At 30.6% G+C, this 21,273-nt stretch overlaps 1 protein-coding gene and 2 long non-coding RNA genes across 4 annotated transcripts in view; 2 read left to right on the top strand and 1 right to left on the bottom strand.

Moving 5' to 3' along the window:
- Positions 1–21,273, top strand: part of LOC148935694 (uncharacterized) — a 175,958-nt gene that overhangs the window by 50,851 nt on the left and 103,834 nt on the right. The window contains exon 2 of the long non-coding RNA XR_016140116.1: positions 20,360–20,461. This is a non-coding gene — a long non-coding RNA (uncharacterized LOC148935694). The remainder of the gene's footprint in view (positions 1–20,359; positions 20,462–21,273) is intronic.
- LOC148935699 (uncharacterized) lies at positions 727–3,961 on the bottom strand. Of its 2 annotated transcripts, none has more exons than XR_016140135.1 (2): positions 3,704–3,961; positions 727–3,511 (listed from the first exon to the last, which is right to left on the bottom strand). It is a non-coding gene; the product is annotated as an uncharacterized LOC148935699 (long non-coding RNA). The 2 variants fall into 2 exon arrangements; XR_016140134.1 differs by having other exon boundaries at positions 3,712–3,961.
- LOC148935698 (uncharacterized) lies at positions 5,386–6,904 on the top strand. Its single transcript, XM_089081076.1, has 2 exons — positions 5,386–6,067; positions 6,349–6,904. Exons 1-2 carry the CDS (start codon positions 5,831–5,833, stop codon positions 6,559–6,561), a joined length of 450 nt encoding a protein of 149 aa, XP_088937202.1. The 5' UTR covers positions 5,386–5,830; the 3' UTR covers positions 6,562–6,904.

The raw sequence follows: 21,273 nt of genomic DNA, 5'->3' as shown, positions 1-21,273 counted from the left end.
TTTAAATTATTACAGTTATATTATAACAATATTGCTTATAATATTGCATACAACAATATTTCTATAATATATTTATAATATTACAATCTTGCAATAAAAAAATATTTATAATACATATATTTATAATATAATCTTTTTAAAAAAACTAATTTTAAATTATGTTCTTAATTATAAACATTAATTCTTGATTATCACTTATTACAAACATTAATTTTAAATAATTTTAAACAATTTAATAAATAATAATTGTAAATTTTATAGAAGAAATTATAATTAAAATTAATTAAAATTATAATAAAAACTGTAATTTTAATTGTATTTCTACTTCTATTAATATAAATTATATATTTGGAAGTTCAAGCCAGAGCTCCCAAAATTGTTCAATACAATAATGGAAATTCCGTTCGAATTACAAATATTAAAAAATACAGTAATTTCCACATTTGAAAAATATTTATCACAAACATTTTCTCAATAAAAACCTGACTTAGTTAAATTAAGCGATGTGTTCAATACATCCAACCTCATCAGTAAATTTTACATGATTATATTATTTACTGTTATTAAATTAAATAATATTTTAATACAATAATCTTAGTTATACGTTCTTTATAATATATATACATTTTCTAATAAAAGGATACGTCAAAACTAATTTTAATAGTGTGCATAATATGTTAGAACGGACAGGATAGGAAGGTCGATACAAAGCAAGAGGCGAGAATATAATTTCAGAAATAGGCTGTATGCGTTTATTAAAGCTAAGATACACAATAAGATAGTGCGAGGAATATATACACAAAAAGGGCAGCGCGCCATAAAAAACCAAAAAAGAATAAGATGTAGATACGCGTGTCGCTAATAGAAATAATAAGAGCGATGCGTAGAGCTAACCGAGAGACAGGGATTAAAGAGGGCGCTCCAGCATGGAGTAACTGGAAGTGTAGATTCGCTATATGTTAATATTCCCCCTCGAATTGCACTCTAGTTCGCTGGCTTCAGAGATAACTGTTAACCCGATGGCTCCGATGCATTTCGTGTACTTCGGTCCAGACAAGCTCTTGGTTAACACGTGGTTAACACGGCGATCATATCTCCAATGGATAGATACTCAATTCAGAAATGTCCTGCACGAATAGCGTCTCGTACAAAGTGGTGTCTCAAATCGATATGTTTACTCCTTGAGTGGAACATAGGATCGTCTGTGAGTCTTTTTGCGCTCAGATTATCGTTGAAGACAGTGATATCGGTCAGATCGTGTAAACCCAGTTCCATTAAAAAACTCCGCAGATGAATTGCCTCTTTTGCAGCCTCGGAAGGGCCCATGTACTCCGCCTCGATGGAAGAAAGCGCCACCATACGTTGTTTTTTGGTCTCCCACGGCACGAAGCACCTGCTCAAGACGAATGTGTATCCCGTGAAGAACCGCCTGTTAATCGTACTATTTCCTCTGCGTTCCATCTGCGTCGACAAACTTCTTAAGTGGACTCAAGTCCGCCTCAAAGGCGGACTTAATCCTAGATTTGTTGTGCCTCTTAGGTAACGTAACACGCGTTTAGCTGCGGTACAGTGGATATGAATTGCAGAACTGGCTCAAGGAACTGATCGCGAAAGCAATATCCGGCTTTGTGGAAACGGCCAAATATGTGAGGGCTCCTATCAATTCACGATAAGGTAGTGCTTGCACATCAGAGTCAGGGGCCTCATCGTTGGGCATAATCAGCTTCACATTCACGTCAATCCGGATGCAGACAGGCTTCGAATCGGTCATTCCGAAACGTCTTAATATATCCTCTCTGCTGCATGATTATCTTATTGCCGTCTCGTCTAAATTGAATTTCCAAACAGCAACTGACGCTTCTGAGATCCTTCGAACTTTCGTGATAGTTTCCTTTTCAACCTATTCATAGCACTGAAATCACGAGAGACTATTAGTATGTCGTCATAAACGACGATCATTATTAAGTTTTCTTCATCTGTCCATCGATATAATACATAAATGGATCGACGTGATAGGGAGTTGCCCCGAGCCTTCGCAATGTCTTATCTAATTTGTTGTATCAGCACTTATCCGCTTGATGAAAACCGTAAAGGGATTTCTTTAATAAGCAGACTTTCATCAACACTTTCATCAACTTAAAGTTCTTTAAGCATCCGTTTAGCCTAGACACTCAGGGTGCTGTTATTTGCTTCCGACTCGATAATCGACTTCAGAAACTCGTCTAACATCTTCGGAGGAGACATGTATATCTCTTCATCGATGACTCCGTTATGCGGTTATTATATCCAGTTGTTGAATGTCCATCGCATAACGAGCAGCCAGGGCAACCATCAGTCGTATGGAACTCATTCGGGCTACAGGAGCAAAAGTCTGATCAAAATGTATCCCTGGGCATTGTGAGAAACCTTGAGCGACGAAATCTTGATGCGTGCTTTCTTCCTTTCGATGGATCAACGTGAAATTTATTTCTCAGAACTATGCGACTTTCAATGACATCGCGATTTAAAGGACGCGGAACGATCTTTCACGTGTTGTTCCGAATTATGGATCTGATTTCCGATGCCATTGCTTGCATCCATTCCTGAGTGCGGACCGGACATTGCTTGCTTCAAAGTCCCTTCCAACAGAAAAGCGTAATGCTTTTCCATCGCGTTCGCAGAGTCACGAGGTTCATGACGTAGCTTACGCGGTCTTCCTTTAAGTCCACTTCGAAGAATTCTGAAAGAGATTCATTCCTCCGGGACCTCTTTTCGGAATCATCGACATTTCAATTGATTCTCCTTCATCTGATTTTGGAGACATCTTTGTCTCCCAAGTAATCCGCGTTCCGATTATCATCGTCGAAGGTAGGCGACAATTCTGGCGACAATTTATTACTTTATTCGACGTCATCAAGTCAATTTCAGTTTCTGCAGGCTTTATATGCTCTTCCTCAGATGAGATTTCGATGGCAGTTGTATCTCTCCCTCTTCTCGACTTATCGTACTGATCTAAAAACTTCACGTCACGTGATATTATTTTTCGTTCCTCAGGAAGCCAAATTCGGTAACCCTTGGATTGATCAGCATATCCCAGAAAGATGCCCTGCTTAACTCGAGATGCAAATTTTTCTTTGGTGGGATCGTGATTCAGGCATAGGACTTCACCGAATTCTCGGAAGTGACTGACGTCCGGTTTGTTACCTGTCCAAGCCTTATAGGGCGTCATTCCGTTCAGGCTTTTTGTTGGACATCTGTTTCTAATATAAGTTTGCAGTGTTTACCGTTTCTGCCTAGAACCTCGAGAGTAAATCGGATTGAAGCAACAGGCACCTTGTGGCGTCCAATATAGTGCAGTTCTTTCTCTCCGCGACGCCATTCTGTTCAGGGTTGTAAGGGATAGACAGTTTTTTAGCAATTCCGTGCTCCTTCAAGTACCTTTCAAATTCATTGCTAGTGTACTCGCCTCCGTTATCGGATTAGACACTTTACTCTATTGTCCTTTTGATTCTCAACGTATTGCTTAAATTTCCTAAAAAAGATAAACACCTCTTTAGATTTTAGAAAGCGGATCTCGCACCATTTCGTGCTGTCATCAATGAAGGTTACAAAATACTTAGCCTTTCCATTTGACATAGAATTTCATCGGATCACAAAAGTCGGAGTATATAATTTCTAACATTTTTGTTTCCCGAATTGACCTTTGTGGAAATGGCGATCTTACCATCTTACCATGATTGCAGGTATTGCCCTGTACTTTTGGGCCGTCTGATGTTGATTCCAAGTATGGCCTTATTACACTGTGCATCGAGAAGATCCTTGAAATTAATGTGTCCCAGGCGACAATGCCCAGGCTGACGATGATCAGCATTCCCGATGTCTCCGAAGAGGGAGTAGATTTACGCGTAATTGTTTTACAATGTTCGAACGAATTTTCATGAACGTAAAGGAGATCATCGATCCGATCCGCCGTTAGTTTCATGTTTCTCTTCTTATCAATCACTTCCGTGCCAGATTTACTGAACACACTATTTGGTAGTCGTTATCCGTAATTTTGGCGACAGATATGAGATTTGTTTGAAGATCTGGAACATGTAGAGCGTTCTTCAAATGAATATTCATTGTTTTGCCATGTACCTCTGTCGCGAAGTGTACGGTCCCCTAGTCACGATTTGCGTTGACGCATTATTTGCCAGATTTAATAGTCCTCAGTTTCTGTAGTCGTAAATTTATTTAATTCTCTGCACATATGTGATGTCGCTTCGCTGTCCAGACACCATTTGGTGTTATCATTTGGTGTTATTGCTCGATTCGTTCGCGTGCATGGCGTGATGATTGTTCGATGACTCGAATCTATAAGCGTATAAGCTGATATTTTTCGCCTTCTTCGCAGACTGTGACTCTTCCACGTCTCTGTCTACAATCGATCGCCTTATGGCCATACTTTCGACATCGATAACACTGGAATTTGAATTCTTCCTTGACGTTGAATTTATCGTCTTTTATCGTTTTCTTCTTCCGACATTTTACATTATTTCTATTCGCGATCATGGCGTCTTGAGTTTTAATCTGTTTGTCGCCTTTCCGCGCGTCACTCTCATCGATGATTTTAATGCGTAGCGCTTCCGGTGACGGCAGTTTATCGCGGAACTCTATCGCATATCGGAAATTTTCGTAGCTCGGTGGCAACCGGTTGTACAACAGCATAATCGCCAGTAAATCTTGATTTATGTCGACGTTATGTCCATTTCGCCAAGTTTATCTACAGCATCAAAAAATCTTCGAACGTGAATATCCTCACTTTCTTCTATATATTGTAACGTGAGCTGTTTCAAGAGTCTTTCGTGCTGGTCTTTTGGATTGATAGGTGGCTTTCAGTTTTCAGCCACAGCTTGCGTGAAGTGTCGCAGCCTTTGACTAATTTCAACTTCTGGGCTTATGAACAGAATAATATCAGATTTAGCTTTAGTGTCGTTTCTTACCTATGCATCTATTTCCTGCCGTGAGCTCGCATTTCCGTCGATGAGAGTAGGTTTCGAAATCTCTCCACTAACGTATGCCCAGGCATCGTTTTTTAATCAGTAAGGCTTACATCTGCAACTTCCATGTGTCCAAGTTCTCTTTGTTTAAGGTTTTGATTTTTATTGTGGAATTCGTCTCGAACTGAATTTCGATTGTATAACCTTCGATGTGCATGTTACTAAAATACCCGGACGTCTTCTTCGCGGTCTGAATCCATAACCTGTTAGGACGGACAGGCTAAAAATGCCAATGCAAAGCAAGAGATGAGAGTATAATTTCAGGAACAGGCTATATGCGTTTATTAAAACTAAGATACACAGTAAGAGAGCGCGAGGGACATACACACACAAAAAGAGCAGCACGCCATAAGAAACCAAAAAAGAATAAGATGTAGATACGCGTGTCGCTAATGGAATAAGTAATAAGAGCGGAGCGTAGAGCCTACCGAGAGACAGGGATTAAAGAGGGCGCTGGGACACCCCAGCATGGAGTGACTGGAAGTGTAGATTCGCTATACGTTAACATAATAATGTAAGAACGCAAGTGCTAAAAACCAAATTTACCGTGAACTCTCGGGAGAGTCAAACACAGACAATCTTTTAACTCTGGTCGTAGCAATCGATAGCTTATTATCAGGTTGCGCAAGATGGCAAAGGGAAAAAGGCACATTCAATCACACATATCTCTTCTTCTTTACTACTTCTTTATTTCACGATCAACGGACGACTCACTCTTTTTCGTATCCCTGTTACTCTCTCTTCTTCGCCCTTTTTTAACCAATCACAATACATCACGTGGTCTTTCAACCAATAGGCGTTAATATCAAAATATGTCGCATTGCGCGCTACTGCGTGGGAAAAATAAAAGATTTAAACTTGCTGACGCCCCTGAGGGCCTTCCTTACAATAATAAACTTAATAAAGAGATTGGATGTGGATTAGTGACAGATGGAACATATAAGATTGAAATTCATATCATTAATTTTATGGAAGATGATTATTATGAGAAAAGAATACAAAAAAGAGATAAAATAGAAATTACAGGAAAGATGAATTTTACAGGTACATACATATAAAACGCAGAAATTCGTGCACAATCCTATATCGTACACAAAGAATCGCTATACGAGTGCATAAGCGTGTGCATAAGCGTGTGTATCTTTATATTTAGTAGTCGCGCGCCACGTATACTATACATAAAAAAATACTGTAGTAAAAAAACATATAAACATAAAAACATAAACATAAACATAAATGATAATAATATTTTATATTAATATTTATATTTTATATTAATATTTTATATTTTATATTAACATTTGTAATAAAAACATATTTATAATTTTATATAATAATGTATTTTTTAACTAATTTAACTATAGATTCTCCATATCTAATAATAAATTCAATTGAGGATATACATAAAATTGAAGGGTACATGGCATTACCTTCTCTATTAAAAGGAGTAAAAACTCCAAAAAGAAGAAAAAGTGAAAGTCCCTCACAAGTAAATAGAAATTTAGAAATTTATATATATTTTCTATGTAATAAGTTAATTTGAATAATAAATATCTAAATGAAAAATAAATATCTAAATAAAGTAAAAATAGATGTTCAGAAATAAAATATTTTAAATATCAAAAAATATATGTTTTTGTGTGTATAGAATAAAAAACATATTCAGTTAAAAGATGAGTGTGAAGCATATAAAGATACAAAAAAAAACAAAAAAATACACAAAGAAGAAAATAAAAAAAAAAATTATAAGAAAATAAATTATTATTAATTAATTATTCAAAAATATTATTAAATAATTTATATTATTAAATATTATATTATTAAATTATATTATTAAATATTATATTATAAAATATTATATTATTAAATATAGTTATGTATTTAATTATGTTTTATTGTTGCTGTGTATTATAATTATTGTAAACAATTTTAATAAATTACTATTATCATTGAATATTGTCATATAAAACACTTTTAATTCTTATTTTTAATTTTATTCCATTTTATTTTTATTTAATTATGTAATTATTAATATTATTTAATTATATTTATTTTTTTTATTTTTTATTATATTAAAATATTATAGTGTAACAGTATAATAGTATTATATTAAATAATATAATAAATAGTATATATCAATATAATAAGTAATAATAAATAAATAATAATAAATGCTTTATATCACGAACTACGTGTTGTTATAATATTATTTGCGCGCAGCCCACTCAAAACAATACCTGAATTCATTTTCTAATAAATCGATAATTAAGTTTAAAAATCAATAATTCTCCATTCAATGAAATTCTCATTGCGAAAAATGTTATCCCAATCAGGAATAGAACTCGGATCACTCACTTCTGTATGAGTGTCTTAAGCATTCGATCACTGAGGCATGTGATATTCATCGCAATAACTAAAAGATAAATAATGAGAAAGAGCGCTTGCCAATGTCACGTAAAAAATAAGCAATAATCTAAATTGATATATATTTAAAATAATAAGATCATAGATGACAAATTTATTCATTTAAATTGATATCTTATCATTGTTTTTATAATTTAGAAGGGCGTATATCCTTCCTAGAATATTCATTAAACAATTTTAATAGAGGATATAAAGTTTGACTATTTATAATACGTTCATAATTAATTCAAAACATTTTTCAAATAGCTATTTTTTTTATTTATTCAGATATTATTTTCAAGTCAATTTTTCCTTATAAACATTTATTTTTCTCTGTTTTATTCAGAAGAATATTGAATATTTTATTTAAACCTGTATATATACATATAATCTTTCCGCAAATATTCTAATATAAACATGAACGTATGTATATGTGAACGTTGAGTAGTTTTTATTTCTTTTAGTAATATGTCATTATACTCCTATACATATATATATATATATATATATATATATATATATATATATATAATATATATAACATTTAATATGAATAAAGAATATCAAATATTAGCAAGCGAAAGTACGCATAGAATGATATATTATATTTTGTAAAAAACGTTTTACATCAATACGACAAATTTTCATCATTCAATGAAACTAAACTAAACTAAAAAACATAAATATAAGGATATAAATGCAAAAATATATACATAATACATTATTATTATTTTTTATTTCTTTAAACTTACTTCTTAAATTGTCCGTGCTGTTTTTATTTCTATACATTCCTTCTTTATTTATTTTTATTATCCTTTTAACATACGTGTGCACATGCGCACGAAATATTAATCTGATTATCCACAATATATATCAGAGATCATTCGCACTTTTACATCTGTATTATTTATTTATTAGAAAAGCACAAAATCTACTGGAAGTTTTACAACTCACAACTAAACTCGCCTGTTTACGACGCCAACTGTCACCGCGAAACTTGGCAAGAACTCAACAATCGGCATCGATTAGACACGCCGATCAAATACGCATGAACATCACACAGATGCGCGCTTTGCGCGTGCTATTTAGCTAGTTATTATTTACTTTCTGAAAATATAAATCAGTAACCTTTCTATACAAAAAAGTTTACATATATGTTAAGAATAATGAAATGAATCAATTAGTATAAAGAAAATGTATAATTGCTTTTCAAAAAAAGTATGTAGTTACAAATTGCTTAACTTTTTTGAAAACGATACTATACATTTTTTCAACACCAATTGATTTTGCATCCGTGCATAAAAATATTAAGCTACGAAAGGAATAGCTTACGAAATATTTTATATTTCATATCAGAATATGCCGAAAAAAAATATAAAATACCTCGTAAATTATTGAGACTTTCTGATATGTATACGTATGTATATCTTATTCCTTTCCGTTGCCGTTTTTCCTTTTTCATTATGCTTCTCTCTTTTTATTTCCTTTCTTTTTAATTCTGTACTTCTTCGCAATGTTGTTATTAACCATCGATGTAATGATCAAAGTCTCTCCATCGAATCAAACATCGATGAATCAACAATGCTAAACTAAAGAACATATACATATATACAAAGACAAAATGCAAGAATATATAAATGCAAGAATATATACACAATATATTATTACTTCTTATTTTTTTCAACTGTCCGTGCTGTTTTTACTTCTATATTATACATTCCTTCTTTATTTATTTTCATTATCCTTTTAATACATGCGCGCACGAAATATTAATCTGATTACCCACATGATATATATCATAAGAGATCGTTCGTACTTTTACATTTGTATTATTTATTTATCGAAAAAGCACAAAATTAACTGGAAGTTTTACAAGTCACAACTAAACTCGCCTGTTCGCAACACGAAATATTTATACACTTTTACCGTACAGTTAATTTCTATCCGTATATATCACACATAGTTTATTTCTATCCTCAATTTATTTTTTTCTATCTTTCTTCCTTTTCATAAAATTTGAGATTATCTTTCAATTTTATAAAAGTTGCAAGATGATAAAAATGAAAAATAAAATATACAATGAGAAACAATAAAAAAGAAAGGATGAGAATATTATATTATTACCCATGAATAACACTAATCTTTTTACATTTAAATAACTTTTTTTCTTAGCAATATATTTCTCTTTTTTTTTAAATCCTCGATTAATAATACTATACCATCTGCATATATAAAGACTACTATTTCCTCTCCTAATTTTACTCTTTCTCATCTTTATCAATAATATGCTATTATTTTTAACGGATTTGCAATGTAATAGGCCAAAGACAGAATATATTTTTCAAACTTAATAATAATTTGTATCTAATGATATTGCTAATTAAAAATTTTCAAGAAATTTATTGCGAAAAATATCACTCAACATGAGAAATACCTCCGATTAAAATATATCCTTTTTTTCGTTCCACACGAACATCGATGCCAATAACATCCTATACAATACAAAGAAAGAAAAAAGATGAAGTTTTACATATATGTTTTATATATATGTTTTATATATGTTTTATATATATTATGAAGCATAGTTGAACTAAAAAGAATATAATATAATATAATATAATATATAATAATAATAATAATATATAATATTGTCGCGCTTTCGCGGCGGTCACTCGCACAACACTCATGCGACACGCGTAAATAAATAGAGACCGTTTATAAAGAAGGAACTTTAATGAGCACAATTAATTACACTGTTTGTGATACAATTTCGCGCTCGCAATCCGCTCGCGCGTCTCCTCTCAAAACTGTCCCGCATAATTCTCCCTAATCAATCAATCAATAATCATAAACAACGGCGCGTTGGCAAGGAACGATCTTCTCAACATTACTCGGGGACCAAAAGCGAGCGGACCATCGCTATGCCACAACACTGCCCCCCTCCTCCATAAAATTGTCGTTTCAATTCTCTTCAGGAACTATTCTGCAGAAAGCGGCCTCCTTCTCTTTCTTGGTAAAGATCCTTGGGAACCAGACGGCTTCCTGTCCTACCCTGAGCTGCTGCTACAGGTTACCGGACGCCATACTCCTGGTCCCAATCTTACACCCTCCTGGAAGTACTGAATCGCTGCAGAGATTCGTTCCCACTTCTTTCTTGATTTCTTTTTTCTTTTTTTGAATCTTATTCTTGAGTCTTGAGTGCTTCTTTCTTGAATCTTGAATTTTGAGAATTTGTGCGTTTCTTTCTTGATTTTTTCAGATAAGAGGAGGGGGGGATATTTACCATAGACCCAACGTCTTTAAAGACTCTCCAAGTCCCTGCCTCGGCATTCGCCCTAAGTCCCTCGGAAAAACCACGGTTCAAAAAAACCAAGGGTGAGACAGACTTCTTAGAATTATTATTCAGCCAGATGTTCGGGCTTCGGAAAAGAAGATCTCCCGCCATAGACGCCAATTCAACAGCAAACTTAAACAAAAATGAAAACAAGTATCTATTTTTTCAAAATTTTTATATATTTTCAAAATTCATTTTTCCTTCTACGGATGGAAAGAACAATCAACCTTCCTACAGACTCCGAAAACCACAATCCAATCTAGAACGCCTTGTCAAAACAGAATTTACACATCTAAACGAGTCTCATTTAACAGACACGATTTTCCGGATACTCGGAAAAACTTCGAAGATTATTTAACTCCCTATTTACTTGATTTCTCTCCTATCTAAAACCGAAACATCGAAGTCCGTGCCAAACTTGATAAACGTATGTGCATCCGTCCGACGAATCAAACCGTACCGAAAAAAAGTCAACGTATAAAAGCATTTTCTTTTACTCAATACCATGCAAATGCGAATTTAAAGAAAAACAGAATTTATTTTGTAAAAACGAAAAGAAATTAATAACTGGCATTTAATAACTAGCCTGGCATTTAATGCTGACATCCAGTCGCCGCTCACTCCTCTCGGAGAAGACGGAGTTCCTCCTGCATAGAGCGGAGAACAATCTCCAAACTCGACATCTCCTCTTCCTTCGCCATGCGCGTGCAAATCCTTTCGCCACGCGACTTGTTCTCCTTACGGAAGAACCTCTTCGTGCCTCATCGTTTTCGTTTGATCTTTCAACACTTCCCGACACGACGTCTATTGTTCGCTATCCCGGACGAGCCCCCAAAAATGTTGCGCCGCTTCTGCGGCGGTCACTCACGCGACACGCATAAATAAATAGAGGCCATTTATAAAAAAGGAACTTTAATGAGCACGATTAATTACACTGTACGTGATACAATTTCGCGCTCACAATCCGCTCGCGCGTCTCCTCTCAAAACCATCCCGCACGAATCCCTAATCCCTAATCAATGAATCAATAATCATAAACAACAGCGCGTTGGTAAGGAACGATCTTCTCATTACTCGGGGGCCAAAAGCGAGCAGACCACCGCTCGGCCACACTATAATATAATATTTGTAGCGATAAAAAAAAGGATACTGGAAATTTATTTTATTAAAAAATTTCGACGATCTATGAAATGAAATGAAATGCATTACTGACAAAGATTTTTACTTTTAATCGAGTAAATTATAATATTTGATGAATTTATATAAAATAAACTTTCAAGTTCTGTGTTTGAAAAATCTGTATTGAAAAATTGTCGTAACTATACTATTATTAAGTAGTAAATAATACGAACCATAAGAAATCCAATTCGGTTTAATTCTTCATAATTTGAGATTGCTTAATTTACTATATGAAACAATTCTTCATTCTTCTTACATATTAAGTTAAATTCAATGTATAAATTCAATATTCTCCAACATGTTTCTACTCCAAACATATCATTATCAACTTTAATAACGTTGAAACGAACACCACTAACTAAAAATAAAATATAACACAAAGTAATGATCCTTTATAATAAAATATTAATAATAAACGTAAAAAATATTTAATATTTATCTGAAACAATCTCAAAAATATCCAAAGTAAGATCTTCTTCCAGACGATTCTTTCTATTTAAATCAAATGATTAATAAAAAACACTTTCAACCTTTTTCCTAAGATTATTCGCTCTTCTACTTCTCTTCAATTATATAAATGATACCCGTAACTAACCCCGAGCACACAACTGACCCGTCATGACACGAGCTGTCACCGACTATCATTACAGCGCCGCGGTCAAACTTGCTGCGATCTCGACCGCTAGCATCGATCGGTCAATCAGCAGCACGAAAAAACGGCAACGATACTCTTCGATACATACCCTTCGATACACTCCGATGACAAACTTCGAGTGTTTCATTTTTTATTATGGAATTAGCACGCAGCGAGCGCTATGCGCGCGCCTTCCACGAATATTTAATCATTGTCATAATTATTATTTTGATTAGAATATTATAAATTAATATTTATTTTTATTTATTATTATTTTATTTTTCTCTAAATGTGTCATTCAATTTATTAATAACGAATATGCTGTATCTTCTTTATATTAAATGGAATATCTGCGATATGAGATAATCATTTGTTAAAGATTCAAATAGTGGCACGCACACGCGCATACACGAACTCCCCCTCACACACCCCCATGCACGCGCGCGCACGCATCTATGTATATACATGCATATACATATACATGAATACATATATATAATATTTCATTTCAATTAGAGAAAATGAATGATGGATATATATACAAGGAAAATTAATAACATAATTTTTATAGTATTTTTAAAATATTATATTACGGAAATAATTGTATTAAAAAATTGTAACCTTTATATAGTTACATTTACATGCGCTTATCTTGCTTTATTTTTAACGTTTTTTTAGACATGTTTCTTATTTTTTTTAAATTTCTTATAGTATTAATTAGTTATAATATTATTATAATTACTTAATTTCTTATTATAATATTCTTATTATTTTTTATTTCTTTCACATAGTTGTTCTTTGAATGTGCGATATGTCTAACTGTTATTATGTTGCTAAATACAAATATGTATTTATGACTTGTTTTATTGCTAGATAACTATATACGAGGGTAGTCTGAAAAGTTTTGAGCCTTAACATGAAGATGACGTTACTCGTCAAAACCATTCTAGTACTACAATAGTATATGCTTTGAAAGACTTTTGTGAAAATTTCAGCCATTTTGGACCCTCAGTTGTTGTTTGACAGTCATTTGTGTCAGTCGATGTCAGTGTTTTTGTAAAAATGGAAAAAATTGAATCGTGTCGTGATTAAATTCTTACATTTGAAAGGCAATAGGCCTGCGCAAATTAAAATCGAGTTGGACGCTGTTTACGGGGACTCTGCCCCATTATTTGCCACTGTAAAAAGATGGGTAGCTGAATTTAAACGTCGTACTAGCTTGGCTGATGATGAGCGTTCGGGACGGCCAAAAACTGCGATTACCGCTGATAACATCGAAAATGTTCATCAAATGGTATCGGACGATCGTCGAATCAAGATTAGAGAGATAGCAGAGGCTAAGGGCATCGAAAGAACGCGTTTGTCATATATTGACTGAAGAATTGGATATGCACAAGCTATCCGCGCATTGGATGCCGCGCTTGCTCACTTTGGACCAAAAACGAATTCGAATGAACATTTCCAAGGCCCTGTTGGAACGGTTCAAGCGAAACGAATCAGATTTTTTGCGTCATAACTGTAAATGAAACTTGGATCCACCACTACACTCCAGAGACAAAAGAACAGTGGACTGCAAAGGGTGAACCTGCTCCGAAAAAGGTGAAGACGGTTCCATCAGCTGGGAAGGTAATGGCGACTGTTTTTTGGGATAGTCACGGAATTGTGTGTATCAACTATCTTGAAAAAGGTAAAACAATAACGGGAGCGTATTACTTGATAAACTGAAGGCAGAAATTGCAAAAAAACGGCCGCATTTGAAGAAGAAGAAAGTGCTGTTTCATCAAGACAACGTACCTGCTCACACTTCGGCGATCGCCATGGCCAAAATTCACGAACTGCACTTCGAATTGGTTAACTACCCACTGTTCATCAGATCTGGCCCCCAGCGATTTTTTCCTGTTTCCTAAGCTTAATGTTTCGCTTGGAGGACAGAGATTTTCATCGAACGAGGAGGTCATCGCATACGTAAACGCCTATTTTGCGGAGCAAGACGTCAACTTAATATTTGGAGGGGTTAAAGAGGTTAAAATATCGATGGGAAAAGTGTATCGACTTATAAGGAGATTATGTTGAAAAATAAAACTATATTTGACCGAAAAAATACTTGTTTCTATGTTAGGCTCAAAACTTTTCAGACTACCCGTATGTGTGTGTGTATTTATATATATATATATATATATATATTTATATATATATATATATATATATATATATATATATATAAAAGGTGAGTTTTTTTATTTATCAATCATTTGCATTATGTGCAAATGCAGTTGTTATGGAGCAAACAAAGTTACGCGATTGATAAATCGATGAATTAAAAAACTCATTCATGTAATCTATTCTTCCATCTAAGATCGTCTTAAATAAGCTTACACTCATCTTATTGGTTAAAATCTTAAATATAAAAATTGATTAGGAATACCAGCCATAATTTGTTTAAAAATAAATTTGATAATTGAGAATTTAAACTTACCATAAATCCTGCAATACTCTTTCTTTTTCTAGATTAAATTTTATAATAATTTTTATTTCCTTTTACTTTTTTACATTTAATATTTAATTTGTACATTTAAATAATAATATTATGTATAAATTAAACATTTTATAATAAATTTAATAATAAATATTTAGCATTAGGTATTTAATATATTTTTGTTATAAACTATTTTATAATAAAAATATTTTATTTTTATGCTAAGAATAATATGGGATGAATCAATTAATACGAGAAATATTTAATTATTTTTTTATAAAAGATAATAGTTACATATGTTATTTCAGTTATTTATTTTTAATAATAATTTTATTACTTTAATTTTAATTATTATTAATTATTATTATATTATTATATTTTTATTATATTATTATTATATATTATTATTTTTATTATTACTTTTAATAAAATTTAATTATTTAATATTAAAAAATGTATAAATTGTACTTTTAATATATGTCAAATATGTATACATATTTATGTATATTTATGTGTATATACGAGTATATTTATGTATATTTATTTATGTATATACATATACATATATATACATATACATATATATTTTTATTTTTTGGGGAAAAATCGATTGAAAATAAAATCTCAATATATTATACATTTCCAATCTCTTGTCAAGATACATTTCCATCAAAAGAATACTTGTGTGATTCTTCACTCTCCTTATATATTATATAAAATTCAATGTATAATGTTCCCCGACATGTTTTTAATAGCGTTAAAACACTGCCAACTAAAAATGAAATATGACACAAAGTATTGATCCTTATAATAAAATAATAAGTAATGACGTAAAAAACATTTAACTTATCTGAAACAATCTTGAAAATGTCTCAGCAAAGACATTCTAATTAAGACATTTCACCTTTTCCAGACGATTCTTTCTTTTTTAATCAAATGATCATTCAAAAACGTTTATATAAATTATACTCATAATCTCATACACAATCTAACTCGTTATGACATGAGCTGTCATTGATTATCATCACCGTGAAATTATCGCGATCTCGACCGCCAGCATCGACCAGCCAAACAGCAGCGCGGAAAACAACAATAACGGCAATTTTTCTTTTCGTTCCTCTCTTTCATCCTTCTTCTTTTATCTATCTTCCTCGCTCTCACTTTCTTCCTCTCAGTCATTCCTTTTCCCCTTTTCCTTCTTTTTTCTCTTCCTCTACGGTTCCTTCCTTTTTTCCCATCTCTTTTCTCCTTATCTTCATTTTCTCATCATCATTGTCATCATCATCATCATTATTATCACTATCGTCATTATCACTATCACCACTACTATCATCATTACCAATATGTCTTTCTCTATGTCCTTCTTTTTATTATTAATTACTTTTTTGTAAACATAATTTTTTACTTAATTAAACAAATTATTATTACCCAAATTATTATTATCCAAACTTTCAATGAATCCCAAGAACGTATTCGTGATAATGCAATGTACAATTGTCCGTGATTAAAAATATCTTTACGAAGATCTACTGCAATTCTTTTAAAAACGTGATTTATTAATATTCATTGTATAATAAATGCTAATTTCACAGGAAATTGTCTTCTTTTGAAAAAAGTAGAATTGTCTTCTTTTACATTTTATAAAAAAAAGCGCTCAATGCTTTAACAATAGCTTTTATTAATATTATATTAATATTATATTCATATTATAAATAATAAATAAAAGGATTCATATTTAATTCATTTCTATGCCTATAACAATGATAAAATTTATTAACTTTCACTATAAACTTTTCTACTTTCCTTGAAAAGACAAAATGACATGTTTGTTATACCAATTGATTTATACCAATTCTCGATATCAAAACATTATTAATTTTTATGAATTTCGATTATCTTATGTTAAAATATTTTGATAAATATTTTATTACAACAATATGGTAATTATGTATTTATTAGCAAGCTTATCATGTGTAATAAAATTCATTATAATAGAAAACTTACCTAGTTGAACAGTAATCTAATCTTATATAATTAGTTTCTTCTTTTAAATTTTTTTATCCAGAATAAAATTATTTGATCAATTTTAGACTATCTTAGAGTGTATTAATATTCTATGAATAAAAATATGTTGCGAAATAAAGGTATTTATTTCATGTATATACATATACCTTGTATTCTTTAAAAGCTGTATATATTATTTTCTATAATTATATATTTATTCAATATTTATTCAATATAATTACGCTTATAATATTTTTATATTGACGTTTACTTATTTAGAGATCAAACAGAATATTAACATATGAATATGTTTATAATCTGAACATATTCAAGTCAGCTTGTTTAACGAGCAGGTTTTCTACTTTTAGATTTAACCAATCATGTGGAATTAGAAACAATCTATTTGACCGTATTCAGGAAACAATTTACTTTGACTTATTAATAGTTTTTTTCTTTAAGATTGTGAATTATACTTAAATCAAATATATAGATCACAAAATATTAATATCATTTTCAAAATAATGAAATAATAAAAATATAGCAGTAAAAAAAGTTTAATATTCAAATTAATCAGATTAAAAAATATATTTTATAATAATTTTTAATTCTTTTTACTTTTTACATTTAATATTTAGTTTGTAAAATGATAATTTTTATACTTTATTTATTTATTTTTGAGTCTCATATACTTAAAGAAAACAAATACAAACATAAATTACAGACACAATGTTTGAGCATTCAATGGGTACATACATTCAAACAAAGCAGATTGGTGATTTTTTTATGATTGGTTCTTGCCTACATTTTTTCTATGAATCTAAGTATAGATATCAATCATAATGAAAAATTACTCAATACTCACTGATTTGTTTTGTTCATTAAATGTGTCATTTTGGACATTCTTTGTTCCAAGAATTAACTTATTAAAATTTTGCCTCTAAATTCTTTAAGGAAGTAAAGTCCGTTATTGATTTCTTTTTAGAGAACTTATCTATCATAATGTTCAAGTATCTAATAGTAGGTATCAAAATTTAATCTCGATCTTAGCAATATCCTATAATTATTACGTGTATAAATTAATTTAATTAAAAAAAATAAATTAAAAAATAAATAAATTAAAAAATAATTAAAAATAAAAAATAAATTAAAAAATAAATTAACTTAAAAAAATAATAATACTTTAATCTTACCTTCTCTCTCTTTTAAATTAACAACGTACATTTTTGCATATATAACGATGTTAGCGCGTTATTTCGTCTCATTTTAACATTATCATTCATTATACATAAAATAAAAAATAGGATGACATAAATAACGCGCTATTATCATTATAAGCACGTTTTAAAAATAGAAACTTACGTAAATTAATATGGTAACTTTATATTTGATGCTCAATAGTTTCAATTCAGTAGTTTCAATAGTTTCAATTAACGATAAAATTGATCAATTTTTTTATCATTCGAAATCTCGGAGAATCTAATATTGTAGTTACAAAGGTTAATAAAAATAGATAATAAAATAATTTGAGAAATTATTAATTAACGATTGAAGATACTTAAACATGAAGAAAAAATATTAATAAAAAATCGTAAACTTAAATTTAATCTTTTAAGAACTAAATTTTCTCTTAAAATAACATTTTAATTCTCTGTCAACTTAGATAACAGATATATTCAGAGACTCGATTAAAATTATATAAAATAGTAATTCGTATTTGTATGATTGTTGTACTTGTCAATCTTAAACTATAATTCAGAATTAAATTAATTACAAAATTGAATTAACTGTATTACAAAACTTATAATTTATTGAAATAGAATAAATTCTGTAATAACATATAAAATAACATATAATTTGAACTAAAGTTCAAATTATAAGAAATAAAAGTATAAAAAAATGACCATGAGGATTTTATATGTTATTACATATACACTATATAATATAAAAGTAATAAGTAACAATATACAACAATATAATACAAAATTAAATTAATTGTATTACAAAATTACAATTAATTGAAACAAAAATTCAGTTCAAATTATAAGAAATAAAAATATAAGAAATGGAAAAATAAGAAATATAAGGATACTTTATATATTATAACATATGCACTATGTAATATAAAAGTAATAGATATACATGAAAAGAAGAATGTCATCCTAAACTGCAAGGTATCGAAATTATGTATAAATTATGTATACATGATATAAAAAATGACCATAATATATTACAACAATTATGTATGGTTTATACATCTTACTGTATCTACATATGTATTTATGATTTGATTTATAATTGCTAGGTAACTATATATAGTTACCTAGCAATTATAAAACTTTTTATGGCCGTAATTCTTTAAAACAAAATTATACATTTTTTGTTATGTAATATATATTATATAATGAAAAATGTATAATTTCGTTTTAAAGAATTACGATCATAAAAAGATATATATATATATATATTACATAATGAAAAATATATAATTTCGTTTTAAAGAATTACGACTATAAAAAGATTTAATAATGGCGAATGAATCACATCGTAATCATACACACACGCACGAACGCGTGCACACGCACACACACACACACACACACACACACACACACACACACACACACACACACACTTGAAATCTTATAACTTTTGCGTGGAATATTTTTTTGGAAATGCTTATATTTTTCTCAAAAAATATGTGCTAAACGTTAAATAGTCTAAAATAAATTTTATCGCGTTTTGTTGAGTTCTCTTATCAATGTCAATCTAACCAGCCGATGACATTGATGGATATTGTTGCAATATGATGGTCAGAATTAAACACTCTTACTTGATGGATGACAATCTACTAGTGATTCAGATCGACGATGATTAATCGATACCATTACATCGGTTTGTATATCCGCGTATAAAAATTATCTCTGAATATAATATTTTTACTATCATTATGCGTGTTATGCTTATTTGAAATAATTAACTTCAGATCTTTATTTTGTTATTCTAGATCGTTTATCATGCGATATTTCTAGTTCGTTTATCATGCGATGTTTATCATGCGATTGTTTTGTCCTACAAGGCTATCGATAATGTTATCAGTATTTATGGAAGTGAAGCAGCAATAAATTTTGTTTCTGTGCTGATAAGATATTCTTGTTAGAGACACGTTTATAATATGAATAAGCTATAATATAATATTTCTACTCAAGATAATTTTTATTTATTTATACGTTTATAACCTATATTAAATGAAAAAATGATAGTTTATTCGATATTGTTTTATGTTTACTTATGAATGTGATTTTATTTTACAGATAATTACATATCAAGTTAATCGGGATGAACTAATTATGAATTAATAACATGTAAGGACGCAACTATGTCAGTCATGGAAGAGAGATCGGCAAGAGAAGTTGGTAAGTTTTCATTTAAATTATTTACGTATGCATAATAAAAAATGTGGAATTTTTGTCTGTTGTGTCTAGATACAAATTTAACAAATTTAAAACGTAAAATTATTAAAATAATTTAAAAAAATAATACAACTTACTGTTAAATTAACATAAAATTAATATTATGAGTGTCGGCAACGTTGAGATAGTAGTATGACATTTAAGACATAATAAGATAATAAACACATAAATAAGATTTCTGTGAAGTGAATAAAAAAACATGATGAGAATATTTCGATGAAACACATCACGCATGCACGCGCGCGTACAAATTTTACATATATAATTTTATATATATAATATCACATACATATAATTATAATATGAAGGTACACTCATATACGGGCACATACATAAAATAATTAGATTTTATTAACGATTAGAAGTTGCAGCTTTTTTCTACAAAAAAGCGTCTACTGCGTCTACTTAACAATTTTTTTATGTTTTTTCTAAAAAAATAATTTTGACATAAACCAATTCCACTCCCCCCTCCTCTCTTTCTCTCTTTTTGCTCTCTTCTAACTAATAATTGCTAACAAGGGGAACACCAGGTCAGGGTATTTTGATGCGCTTTATTCAGGCTGTTCTTGAGCGAAAAAAAAATGATACGTGTCCGGCCGTTCTTGCCAATGGCCCATAGTTTCGGAGAAATTGATTTTTAAAAAATAAGTTTAGTCGGCCGATATATGGGCGGGACGCTTTATATATTTAATCATCACGCTATTGAGCAAGAGCAGCGATAGCACAGGCGGTAAGGCTTTGTACGACGTAGATTG

Source organism: Pogonomyrmex barbatus, unplaced genomic scaffold, assembly GCF_055798465.1.
Source record: "Pogonomyrmex barbatus isolate J1 unplaced genomic scaffold, ASM5579846v1 scaffold4, whole genome shotgun sequence".
Taxonomy (NCBI): domain Eukaryota; kingdom Metazoa; phylum Arthropoda; class Insecta; order Hymenoptera; family Formicidae; genus Pogonomyrmex; species Pogonomyrmex barbatus.
Note: the sequence above shows the minus strand (reverse complement) of the source record. Positions and strands in the feature narration are given on the sequence as shown.

Excerpts from the sequence above, each read along its gene's own strand:
- LOC148935698 (XM_089081076.1), top strand. The coding sequence starts at position 5,831 with ATGTCGCATTGCGCGCTACTGCGTGGGAAAAATAAAAGATTTAAACTT. Across the intron at positions 6,068-6,348 it reads AGATGAATTTTACAGGTACA|ATAATAATGTATTTTTTAAC; the intron begins TACATATAAAAC and ends TTATAATTTTAT.